Source organism: Rhinatrema bivittatum, chromosome 6, assembly GCF_901001135.1.
Source record: "Rhinatrema bivittatum chromosome 6, aRhiBiv1.1, whole genome shotgun sequence".
NCBI lineage: Eukaryota > Metazoa > Chordata > Amphibia > Gymnophiona > Rhinatrematidae > Rhinatrema > Rhinatrema bivittatum.
The window spans coordinates 331,025,217-331,038,992 of record NC_042620.1 but is presented as its reverse complement, the minus strand read 5'-3'; the positions used below and the strand labels follow the sequence as shown (position 1 = coordinate 331,038,992).

General features: G+C 43.1%; 1 protein-coding gene across 1 annotated transcript in view; it reads left to right on the top strand.

Annotated features, from left to right (window-relative positions):
• LOC115094728 (vascular endothelial growth factor receptor kdr-like) overlaps positions 1–13,776 on the top strand; it is a 311,596-nt gene that overhangs the window by 185,541 nt on the left and 112,279 nt on the right. The window contains exon 12 of the mRNA XM_029607986.1: positions 9,206–9,317. Within this exon, the coding sequence (XP_029463846.1) occupies positions 9,206–9,317 (112 nt within the window). The remainder of the gene's footprint in view (positions 1–9,205; positions 9,318–13,776) is intronic.

Sequence of the window (13,776 nt, the reverse complement as noted above, 5' to 3'; positions counted from 1 at the left end):
GAACAGTCAACAATGCGTTAAAAATGCGATAAAATGGATTGCTTCCCAGCCAGACAACATTTACGCATAAAAAGAGCACCCGCTTTTCCCCAATCCTTCAGCATCCGAGATCTTCCCCAGGCTTCTCCTGAGCTCTCTTCGGATGTGGACCACCACCCACTTATACTGCCAGTTATATCCCGCCAAAAATTTTTGGACATCCAGAAAGTCCCAAAAAGTATGACTTAGATTCGCTTCCCGATGTGCACACTTGAGACAGTTACCATGGTCTGAAATCCCAGCCTGGAAAGCTTGATGTGGGGAATAAGAGTCAACATTTTCTCCAATCTCAGCCAGAAACTCCTGAGGCTCTTTTAAAGCAATCCTAAACCTCGCAGTGATCTTCTGCAGCAGTTTCCTGGCCTTGGAGGGACGACCTGATTGCAGCAGTGTTTTGGTAATGCCAAACTATTTCCACTCTACAATGGCAGACCCGATGGTGCCCCAAGGGATGTTCGAATGCACTGAAATGTCCCCATAGCCTTCCCCCAAGCTGTCCTTTCAATAAAGTTCTCCCCCAGAGTTCTTTCAGCAGCTCCTTGTTCAGCATATTTCAAATTTTGCTTCAAGTTCACTTCATACAACAGAAGCAGCTTGATTCTTCATCCAGGACTTCTCCAATCAGCTCAGTTACTGACATTGGACACAGGTGGGCTCTAACTTATTATGGAAGTAGCCTAGTGCTTAGAGCAATAGGCTTTGAACCAGGGAAATGAGAGTTTAAATCCTGCTGACATCCCTTGTGACCTTGAACAAATCACTTCACTCTCCATTGTCCGAGGTACAAACGTAGACCTAGATTCATCATTTTGCTATACATTTCTCATAAAGGAGTATGATATTTTCATATTTTGAGAGAGAGAGAGACTGAGAGACTCTCTTTATAAAGTGCTTATATTAGTCAACTATTTATACAACTATAAGAGGGTCAATTAGTAACTCGGGGTGAGGTTTTGGTGGTAGTCTAGGGTTTGTGGGATAGTTTTACATGCACAGTCAGATGTGTGAACAGCACAGTAGACATCAGTGAAGATTTGATGTGATTTGGATTGATGAAAGGTACACAAAGATGAGATTTATACAATGTACTCTCATCCTAGCTTGATAGTTGCTAGTAAGAGAGTGCATCATGCTAGGATGAGAGTACAGCGTATAAATCTCATTTTTGTGTACCTGTCATCACTCCAAATCACATAAAATCTTCACTGATGTATACTGTGCTGTTCGCACATCTGCCTGTGCATGTAAAACTGCCCCCAAACCTCACCTTGAGATACTAGTTGACCATCCTACAGTGGTATAAATAGTTGATTAGTACATGTGCCAACCTAGAGGTGCACTCTCGCTCTCTCATGGGATTTGTGATAAATATTATAAATCCTGTTTGGGGCATAACGCCAGGAAAAAAGGGTGTATTATTTCCGGTGTTAAAACGTGCAATAATATGTTACGCTATTGCACGCCCCTCATCTTCATAATCTCCTCCTTTTTACTAAATTTTAAAAATTTGCATACACATCTCGCAATATGATTAATAATTTATTTTATTTATTAGATTTTTATATACCATTGTTTGGACTAGCCGTCACAACAGTTTACAACATTTCAAAAATACATAACATTCAGTAAAATATACCTAAACATAAAATGTGGTTCTGCTCCTGCTCGTTCATCGCCGCTGTTTTGCTGAAACAATGAACATAACAACATGCCATACTGGGTCAGACCAAGGATCCATCAAGCCCAGCATCCTGTTTCAAATAGTGGCCAATCCAGACCATAAGAACCTGGCAAGTACCCAAAAACTAAGTCTATTCCATGTTACTGTCCATTACCTTCTATTTTCTAAGTCAACTTAATTAATAGCAGGTAATGGACTTCTCCTCCAAGAACTTATCCAATCCTTTTTTAAACACAGCTACACTAACTGCACTAACCACATCCTCTGGCAACAAATTCCAGAGTTTAATTGTGCGTTGAGTGAAAAAGAACTTTCTCCGATTAGTTTTAAATGTGCCACATGCTAACTTCAAGGAGTGCCCCCTAGTCTTTCTATTATCTGAAAGAGTAAATAACAGATTCACATTAACCCGTTCTAGTCTTTTTATTATCCGAAAGAGTAAATAACCGATTCACATTTACCCATTCTAGACATCTCATGATTTTAAACACCTCTATCATATCCCCCCTCAGTCGTCTCTTCTCCAAGCTGAAAAGTCCTAACCTCTTTAGTCTTTCCTCATAGGGGAGCTGTTCCATCCCCTTTATCATTTTGGTTGCCCTTCTCTGTATCTTCTCCATCGCAATTATATCTTTTTTGAGATGCGGCAACCAGAATTGTACACAGTATTCAAGGTGTGGTCTCACCATGGAGCGATACAGAGGCATTATGACATTTTCCGTTTTATTCACCATTCCGTTTCTAATAATTCCCAACATTATGTTTGCTTTTTTGACTGCCGCAGCACACTGAGCCGACGATTTCAATGTGTTATCCACTATGACACCTAGATCTCTTTCTTGGGTTGTAGCACCTAATTGGGAACCCAACATTGCGTAATTATAGCATGGGTTATTTTTCCCTATATGCATCACCTTGCACTTATCCACATTAAATTTCATCTGCCATTTGGATGCCCAATTTTCCAGTCTCACAAGGTCTTCCTGCAATTTATCACAATCTGCTTGTGATTTAACTACTCTAATGTAATCATAAAGAAACATAAAAATAGAATAATACAAAATTGATAGTCATAAATACAGTTAATAAATCAATAAAATATAAAATTATTACATATAAAAGTAATCTGTAAAAAACTGAAGTAAGATAAAATATGATTGGAAGCTAAAAATTAACCAATGGCATTATCCCGGGCATTAGGGCTCTAACACCTGCACTAAGGCCGTAATGCGATTTGATGAATGAGCCTGTTAGAGCCTTGTTTCCTGAGCATTTTTCCCATAGACACAGAACAGGAGAAAAGCCATAGTAAACCAGGCCTTATATTGTGAGCTCTCTGGGAACAGGGAAATGCCTGCGGTACCTGAATATAATCTGCCTTGAAGTGTCACAAAAGTTGGAATACACATTTAAAAAAAATGATAAAAACAGTCTTTTTCAACCAGAACTGATTTGAGTTTACTATGACAAAGGGAGTAAACACTTAGGCAATTAAGACTTTTTTTTTATTCTTATAGCAATTACTTTTGGAATATTTCTATAGTTGTTCTTCAGTAATGAAGGTGTAGAGTCTGTTATGTAAATTAGTAAAACAAATTCTTACTTTATTGCATTTTGATTTTGATTTTTTTAGACAGCAGAATGTAAAAATGTGCAAGGATGTAAAGACTTTTACTAGGCAATGCGCTGATGTGATAGTTTAAACAGTGGACTCCATTTTCAAAAGGCTTAACCAGCTAACTGTGGAGGTTGACCAGTTAATCCTCGCTGACTAAAAACGTCTCCCCTCCACTCATTTAATCAGCAGGAAGGGCGATTCTGAAAGCTGTTTTCCTGGGTTAAACAGTGCTTGTTATAAAATTGTCTCTCCGATGTGCAGGTAGGCTTACGTGCGTATGTCCCGTTCACACGTGCGTTTACCCAGGCTGAGCGGAGGCGTTCACAGGAGTGGGGTTCAGGAGGGGTTTGGACTTACATGCATACTCTGAGATTTGTGTAAAATTGCCCCAGAGTTTTGCACGCACAGGTGCTACAGCGTGAGAGGTAGGTTTTCTCGGATAATTCTCAGAGCGGACTTGGGCACATAAGTACACTTTGAAAACTGGACAGCGCTATTGCTGTCTGAATTGGGAGGGCTGTCTGGAAATCCCTACCATGCGCGAGGTGCGTGAAGTTAGCTGGTTACAAAAAAAAGCACGACGCCAGGGGCTGTTCTTGGTACGGGTGTAGGGCCTGCGGGTTAGCACAGATTTTCTACTTTAGCCTGCTAAGCTCAGGCAGTTAAAACTAGGAAAATGAATTGCAGCTTTAAATCTAAATTTTGATCAGCTAAATTCAGGAGATTTTTTTTAGCTGAAAACCTCGCCAGTGAGGTTTGGCTGAAAATGTGGCTAAAGAAGAATTGGATATCTTTGCTGCTCAGCAATCGAGAACAAAAATAAAAAGCAAAGCAAATGGAATATTAGAAATGATTCAGAAAGGACTGGAAAATAAAACTGGGAATATCATAATACAACTGCACCTTGAGTACTGGGCAGTTTTTTTGAAATGGGTTGCCCAGTTCAAAAAAAATAAAGCGGACCTAGAAAAGGTAGAGAAGGGCAACAAAAGTGATAGAGGACAGAACGGCTCACTTAAAAGATTGAACACGTTCAGTCTCTTCAGCCTGGAGAAGAGGTGCTGGAGAGGGGATATGACAGAGGTTTATAAAATCATGGGTGAGGTGAAACAGATAAGTGGGAGATGATTATTTGCCCTTCCCCATAGTACTAAGACTAGGGAACACGCCATGAAACTAAAAGGTGGCAGATTTAAAGCAAACTGGAAAAAGTACTTTTTATGTAATGTTCAATCAAATTGTGTCAGAGGACGTGGTCAAGGTATCTAGCATAGTGAGGTTTAAAAGGGATTCAGACAAATTCCTGGAGGAAAAGTCCATAAAAATTATTATTAGCCAGGTAGATGTGGGAAGGCCACCACTTATCCCTGGGATTGAGCAACTAGGAAAGGAAATAGAAATAAGAGACATCAAAATAAAACATTTAGACACAAGCCAAAGCAATTCTATCAGGAACTGGGAAAGAACATCAACGCAGTTAAACCACCACCAGCCAAAGCCGAAGCAGGAGAGTTCTGGAAAAATTTATATGAGTATAGCCGGGAAGTAGAACGGCAGCCCAGCATATGAGAGAACAGGGAAGAGGCAAACATCAAAACTATGGAAGCCATTTTTAAAAAAGCCCCAATTAAAAGATACCTGGCCATGATAGAGGTTCCAACTTTTGGCTCAAATATTAACCATCTCTCCACCAAGACCTGATAATTCTGGCTCCCTGATCAACTGAATTCTGCAGTTTAACACCCCGATGGCTAATAACAGAAAGTGCACTTCTTCCAAAGGGCGATCCAAATAACATCCCCAAAAATTACCAGCCAATAACATTCCTACCATCTAAAATCTGTTCACTGCAATTGATGCAGGTAGAATATATGATTATATAGTTATAAATAACATTATGGTGACAACAGAGGAGCATATAGAACTAGATACTGAATAAATCCATCTTGACCAGTTGTAAGACAGGTCAAAACCTCAGTATAACTATAAAAATGCTTTTGATAGCATGCCAAACTCTTGGATAATAAATTGCCTTGAAATGTACAGAGTGAACCCTGGATTGATTGAGTACATTAAGTTCACCATGAAAATGTGGCAGACTACGCTCTATCTCAGTTATGAAGATGGATGATATGCTACTCCTAACATCAAGATGTAGTGAGGAATAGTTCAGGGAGATTCCCTATCACCACTTCTGTTTTGTCTGGCACTGAATCCATTGAATCCTCTTATTAATTCCTTGGCTATGGATTTATCCTTAATTCTAGGGACACTAATGGTCTACAGATAACATCATGCCTACTGTTTGTAGCTCCTGTGGTTGTCATTTAGGTGAGCTACCTCGGGGTAGTGACGACCTTCCAAGATTGACATCAGGATGACATTCAACTTGGACAAATGTGCTAAGGCAACTTTCCTTAAAGGAAAATTAAGCAAAACTGAAAACATCCTGACTGATGACTGTAGCATAAAAGATCTTGAGCAGGGAGGTGTGTATAAATATCTAGGAACAGAAGTCACCACAATCCAACATCGGTTACGGAGAGATCAGCAACGCATACTGTAGGAGTCTGATACTGAAAGTGCTTTAATAGCATAGAATAAGATTCAAGGTATCAATCAACCTGCAATCCCTGCACTCTCCTACAGTTTTGGAATTAGAGACGGGCCTGATAATGATCTCAGACAGTTTCATTTAAGAACAAGAAAATTCCTCCGTGCTTAATATCAAGTAATCTATAAGAATGTGAGCATGTTGAGATTGCACATTTTAAGAGCTGAAGGTGGAATGGGTCTGTAGTGGGTGGAAGGATGGGGGACTTTGCCTTGCAGTCTGCAGAAAATAATGACATCTGACTATGCCTTACGTGAAAATAAGAAAAGCTATATTTCTCTGTATAATATATATGCACAAACTGCTATTATTAGCAACAGTAGCATGGGATAGACTTAGTTTTTGGGTACTTGCCAGGTTCTTATAGCCTGGATTGGCCTCTGTTGGAAACTGGATGCTGGGCTTGATGGACCCTTGGTCTGACCCATTATGGCAATTTCTTATGTTCTTATGTCTGTGACAATAACAAACAAACGGGCCGATACTGTAAAGTAAAGCTTGGCTGCACATTTTACTTTCTGTAATTCAGGAGGGGGTCCCGAGGACGTGAAGCCAGGGTCTGCCTCTTCCCCCTCACCGTGTGATCTTGGGCAAATCCCTGTGCCTATGGTGCCCAGTTGAAAACACGGCATTTGCTGTAATCTGGCCGCCCTGCTTAACAAATCGAGGGGTTATTGGGGGTGCTCATCAACGTTTTCTTCAGCTTCCTTTCAGTGCCCCGTGACCTGCACCGCTGTATTCTCATCCAGCCAGAGACCTGCTTTTAAAGTGCTCGCAAATAGTTGCAGATGATGGATGGATCTTTTTTTCAGAACGTCCATATCTCTTAACAAGAACAAAAAAAAAAAAGTTTTCCCTCTAATTTCAATGGAAAAAATGTCTTTGCACCAACTTATAAAAAAAAAAAAAAAAGACAAACCAATTTATCTTCAGGATTTAATATCACAAGTACCAAGAGTTCACCCACTGGAAAAATAAATCGGCTTTCATGCAGTCCCCTTTCCTTTGCCCCCTCCCTTGCAGCCACACACACAGCGCACAAGATACTGTTTATCTAGGGAAAGGAAAGCTATTAAAGGAGCCGCAGAGCGTAGATTAAAGCATTACCGGGAGGAACTCTGCCAGGAGCCGCTGTAAATCTCCGGCAGTAACGGGCAGGGAAGGATTGTCTGGTGAGGAGCTGAGCCGAAGGGGGGCAAACGTTTGCTTCAGGGCTACGCAAGGTAGGGATGGGGGGGAGGGCCTGCTGAGACGTCTCCACAGTGTGGGGGCCCAACGTCTTCCCACTGGCGTTCAGCAACGGGGGGGCACTAAGAGATTTCTTGGAGACCTGGCACGAGAAGGGGGGAAATACCTTCAACCCCTTATAGGGTAACCATCAGGTCCAAAACGCCTGGCGTACAAACAGTACCTCTGTCCTATAAATAACACAGAACAAGGCGGCAATCAAAAGACATTTTTTCTAAAGCACTTTTTTTTTCTAGTTTTCTTTTTTTTTTTACTTTTGTACAAACACAATCCTCTCAGAAGACCTAGTAAGGTGAGAGAAAGATCAGGCATGTTCACACTGCCCAGGCAGAAAGGAAGCACCAGGGGCCTTTCGCTCATCGCCCCGTCCCGGTAGACGCACTCACCTAAGTAACTTTATTGAGCATCCCACATTTTCTAAACACTTGTCGTTACATAAATCCTTATTAGCGTAATTGCGATAAAGAGTAATACTCGCCAAGAGGAAGCTCCATCGAGGAGCTCTGTAGTAATTTTCTCATGATTATAACCCAGACAGCAAGTATGAGCGTCGGTCCCTGGATCGGGGTCTCCAGAGGGGGCAGGTTTGCTCATTCCATGAATCTGGCATGTTGCAATAAAGGGGGGGGGGTGAGAGATGGGGGGAAAGGGATGAGAAAGGGGAAGGAAGACGAGAGGAAGCATGGGGGGGGGGGGAGTGATAGAGTGCACCACACACTCAGACACTCCATCCCACCATCCATCCATCCATCCACGCCCCACCCTCCCCTCCCATACTTCCCTAGGCAGGCAGGTATTGGGGGAGGCGGGTGGCAAGGCTGCCGGGGTGTGGCAGGGGGACTGACACACCCTCTTCCTGCCCACTTCCCCCAGCATTTCAAATCGTTCCCTCAGCCCCTTCTCTGCAAGCGACTCCAAGGGCCTCCCTTCTCCGCACCCCACCCCGGCCCTCTCGGTAATCTCTAAGTGGCCATTCTCTTGAAAAGTTTAGGGGGCCTCTGCTCTTAACGCGTCAAAGCCCCTTTTCCCATTCGCATCACCATTGTAACGAATTCACTTCCATGCCCATCCGGCATCGTCTTTCCCTGTGACCTTCTCACTCTCTTTTGACCTGAAGTTAAGCTTCCAAAAGCTAGTCAAGGATTGTCACGAGCTCGTCCAATAAAAAGGCGGCACCTCCTGTTTTCTTTTTATTGACCTTTTACTTCCACACCTCCACTGCTTCACCACCGTACCTGTCCCAGCTATTCTGCCACCTCCCAGGGAGACCGTTGCGTGCATTCCATGAAGAAAGACGTCAACACCTTAGGAGTCCAAAACGAACGGGTCCATGCAGTACTACCAGGCCCCAAATACGGGGAGATTTCCCATTAAACCATGAGTGCGGCGCATCCCTGACACACCGTAGGGTTGCTGACCTGGTTTGCTCAGGTAAACTTTCAGGCACGAGTGCTTTCTCCTCTTCTCCAAAGAGCCCTGTGTTTTTGTGTGAGATTCTGAGGCGGCATTAATGCACTGTCAGTGCTTTTATTACTGGAAGTTGTAGAGAAGGGGGGGAGGAACCCGACACTGTCAGAATTCGCATTATCGCTGCTTTCAATAGTGATAAGGGAAGATGGCACCAGGAGTGCGGAAGGGTAAGAAAATTCTAGTTCCCATCATTTCCCATTGGGGGGAAATCTCTCTGTCTTGAATTTCGGAGAGCTTCAGTTCCAGTTATTGAGCTGTGGTCCTGGTTTACACAGGAGTTTTTATTGTCCGCGTATGGGTCGTGTTTGCGTACGCTCTGTCCATATCATTCTGTTCACCTCCTTGAGGTAATAGTTAGGAAGGGCGATCTGTAAGTGAATGCATCGTTATTATTGTTACTGATCATCATTTTCTCGTGGGGAAAAGCTGTTGCTGAATCTGGATCATGGTGGGGAATGTGGGAGGGAGGATAATCTGTAATATTGGTTGCACCATGGCTGAAGTTATACCAAAGCCTCTGTTCTGTTCCCTTGAGAACCTGGGCACCCTGAAAACAGCAGCAGGGACCAATGGCTCCGGAATCTTCCACTGTGTCGCTCAAAACAAGATTGGAAGAGCCGAACGAAGCATCCGATTCTACGTATCAGGTAAAGACCGTGTCTGCTTCTAACATTTTTTGCAGGTCTCACAATTCATCTCACAAGCAACGGTCCCTTTCATTGTTTCCGGGCGGGTGTGCATGTCTGCACTATTGTTGTGCACATAATTTTCACAAGTGAATGGAAGGTATGTGTTTGTGGGGGGGGTGTCCCCCATCTTGTGCTGTTTGTGAACAGTTCAGGGTGGGGGGGGGGGAAGGCCCTGAACTGCTTCTATTATTTATTTTATTTATTTATTTAATAAATTTTTTATATACCGACGAACGTTGGGAACATCTCATCGGTTTACATAGAACAGAACTTAGCAACAGGCTTTACAATTATTGCATAATTACATAAGGAACATTACATAAGGAATATTACAGGGCTGCCACTAACTGCTGCTGCCACCAGGGAACCGAGTTCCATCTATTTCTCTTGTTCTCTCCACCTCAGCTTCCATCTCGCTTTCTTTCATGCCTGTCACTCCTCCTCGGCTTTTCTCACAACATTTAGCTCTCATACCTGCTCCTCCTCTTTATTTCTCTCTTCTGCTCTTCCATTCCTTTTCTTTGTCTCCCATTCCTTCCACATTGTTCCCTATCCATAGAGAGGTCAATATTCAGAACTAAACATTTAAATGGATAACTTGGAGCTAGATTCTTAACTTGGATAACTTGGAGTTAGATGGATATGAGTTAGATGGATATGAGTTAGATGGATATGAGTTAGATGGATATGAGTTAGATGGATATGAGTTAGATGGATAACTTAAGAGTTAGATGGATAACTTAAGAGTTAGATGGATAACTTAAGAGTTAGATGGATAACTTATAAATTAGATGGATAACTTATAAATTAGATGGATAACTTATAAATTAGATGGATAACTTGGAGTTGGATGGATATGAGTTGGATGGATATGAGTTGGATGGATAACTTGTGTTAGCCATCCAAATGCTTTGAATTTTGATCTCATAATGCCTTCTTTCATATTCATACCCCTTCCCTCTACCAATCCTCAATTTCTCTCTTCCCCAGCATTTGCACTATTGTCTCCTTCCCACTTTTCCCCGGCATCCAGTGGCCTGCCTTATTCCCCTTTGCTCTCCCCTCTTCGTCCTCAGCCTTCAGGTAGCAAAGGCAGATTTAGAATATACATGGAACTCCTACGAGATGTCTTGCAAGCTAGGGAGATTACTAAGGAGAAGATACATTACTATAGAATCTTTCATCTAAGCAGGGCTCCTTGAGTGCTTCTGAACGAGCAAAGGGAAAGCACAGCCACTTGCAGGGTGCAGTGATATAGCACAAGGCACACCCTCAGAAATGGGAAAGGTAGAATTTAATAAGTCCCCAACCAATATTCTTTCTGTCTCTGTGGCTATCTGGCTCCATTTTTGGAGGACAGGTCGATCCACTCCTGATTTTAGCCCGCCTCGTGCATGGACTGGGAGTTCATATTTTGTCATTGATTTCCCCAAGAAAACCAGAACTAGAAGTCTATGCATGGAATGGGGAAAAACCAGAACATGGATTAACTTATCCTACAATAATGAAGCCCGGTGGTTGCCTTATTCGTGACTGAGTAATAACAACATTATTCCTTCTCCAGTCTGGAAGCAGGCACGCAGTCCCAAGTTCCAGAAATACGGTTCAAGGCCAACCACTCTGTTAAGCACCCCCCACCGAGATCTGGCAGATCTCCAATTCCATTTCCACAATCTCTGCCCCAGGGATCCTCAGATTGCATCCTCCCTCCCCTCAGGGCTCTAGTAGCATTGTCAGCAGAAGGCAGTGAATGGCTTCACCCCCTCCAGGCCTCCATGTGTAAGGCATGATCTGTGAGCACAGTCGGTGCACTCACTGACTTCTGTTGACGGTGCCGCCAAAGCCCTGACTTCTGTGGGTGAGAAGTGGGAAGAGGATCAGAGGCCTGAAGTGGGTGGAAAGATCATAGAAAGAAAACTGGACATCTGTTGCGGGGATGGGGTGAGGAAATCAAATCGGAGGTGAGGCAAGCACGAAGGAACATTGCTAGCCCCAGATTTTTGCTGCCATAGGCAGAAGTCTACTGGGGTGGCTTGTGTGCGTGTGTTTCCATAACTGCTGGAAAGTAGGTCGTATACAGATGAGTTGCACAAAGAATGCAAACTGTTAATGATGTAAGGGGTGAATCAGCACCAGAACTTTCTGGTCTTTGAGTGAAGTCTTGGATTGGTCCTGGTCCTTCCACTCCCATCCGGAATTCACTCTGTTTTCTAATTGAGGATTCCAAGTATCCCAATGCATGGGGAATGAGTGGGAATAGCAGAAAACCTCACCCGCAAACTGCTTTGAAGAAAGTAGGAACGTTCCTTTGTGAGATCTGAAAACTTAATGCAACAAAACCGACTCAAGCCGGTAAAAAACATCACACAATTTGCTCTTACTGGATAAGAGGAATAAAAGTAAAAAGCTTCCACTGGTCCAGCCCGGTCCGACCTGGCAGCTCACTAGCGGTGCTACAGAAGGTCCCTGGTTTGATTCTCGAGTGAGAGCTTCCATTCCTTGGGTTAGCAAGGGGATTCTGTAGAGACAGCATTCGGAGCTCCAGGGGGGGACGAGGGAGTTGTGGCCGATGCTCAGGGATGACACCTGCTGACCAGATTCCGGGCCCATGGTGGTGTAGTGTTCCAGAAGGAGCCCTGATGCATGGCCTCTGGCCCAGGATCATCACTGCAGTGACCAGGCTGCATATATAACACAGGGCCAAAAGTCTCCTGGTAGTTGTAAATAAAGGCTCCTGGTGCCAGATCTCAGCTCTGATTCCGACTGAGCTGGAAAGTAAAAAAAAAAAATAAGAAAGTTTCCCAACTCATAATCTTCCGAAGAGAGCAGAGAAAATACACGATTACATGACAAAGCAGACGGCCCCCGAAATGCCTGCTGCTCTCCATTTGATCACTGCTGACATATTTACAAGGCCATATCTCTTAATGTCAGCTACCCCATCGCTCATTTCTGTGTGCGGCAAGTGGAAATGTAATCTCCCAGTGGAATTTTGGAGATGGCCAAGAGCTGTATATCAGGGAGATGATGGTGCGGGGAGTAAGACATTGAAGACAATAAATTCTTTGGAGTCAGAAGTGAAAGCCGACTTCTCGTTGGTTGTTTGCATGGAAGCGAGTGCTTGCGGGGCGTTCTCTCCCCCCTCTCTTCTTGCTTATAATCTTTGGGTGGTTTGCTAAACAAGAGATCTGAGGGGAGGATGGACAGGGACCGCAGCTAATAACACCGAATTCTTTTAAGGCTCCTTCAAGGTCTGCGCGCTCACAATAATTAGTAAATTCCTTTGCCAGTCCAGGAAGCTACCTTGGCTCACCTTCTCAAAGTGTTATCCTGTTTAATTTATGTATTTTTTCATTTCATTTATTAAAATTTATTAATCGCTTAACACAACAAAATTGTGGCCTAGGCGATTTACAATAGAAGATACATAAAACAGTATCAAGAAACAAACACCAAAAAATATCACATACAACAGCATTGGATTCTAAAACAACACAGAAACTTCCAGACCTGGTCTTATCTCCTAGATAATTCTTGTGGGTTATTTGCCGTCCCTACAAAGCAAAACTGTCTACAGCGGGCTACATATTTTTTTTAAATAAATAAACTTGGCATCCCAACCCCTTCTGTTTGTTTGAAGAGGATTCACTCTACATCCCTTGGAATAGGTACACAATGCCAATAAGAACATTTAAATTATTGTCATTAGAGCTCTAACAATCCTTCACAATTAGAGGATCCCTAAGTACACAGTAACTTAGTAATGATGGCAGAAAAAGACCAACTGGTCCATCCAGTCTGCCCAGCAAGTTTCTTATGGTAGTAACTGCTGCTCCATGCACACCGCCTCCATGTTTCTGTTAGGAATAGTAACTGCCGCTGTATGCAGTTAATCCCAAGCTTTATGTTAAGGGTAGTAATATTTACAATCAAAACCAAGCAACTGTCAAACCCATCACAAAATTACTGCGAGCAACAATGCTGTTGAACGTGCTTTGCTTTTGGACTTGGCCGTTGAAGCAGTCCTGTGCTTTTTCCCTAATGTCTGTGTTATCGGTACCCTGGACCATAAATGTAAGGGCCCAGCATTGGCGGTCGTCTGAAATCCAATCCCCTTCCTGACCCAACCTCACCTCCCGCCGTCGAAGCAGAGAGAGCGATGTTTCAGTTGCGTCAAAAATCATGTAAACTAATTGGTTAAGGGTAGTAATTCCCATGCCTTCTGTTAGGGGTAGAAGTTGCTATTCCTCATGCCCTCTTTTCTTCATTCCACCTCCAGCCTTTAGGAATCCATAGTGTTTATCCCATGCCTTTTTGAATTTGTTTACGGTTTTTATCTCTACCACCTCTTCTGACAGGGAATTCCAGGCACCCACCACCCTCTCTGTGAAGAAATATTTCCTGATGTTGGTTCCAA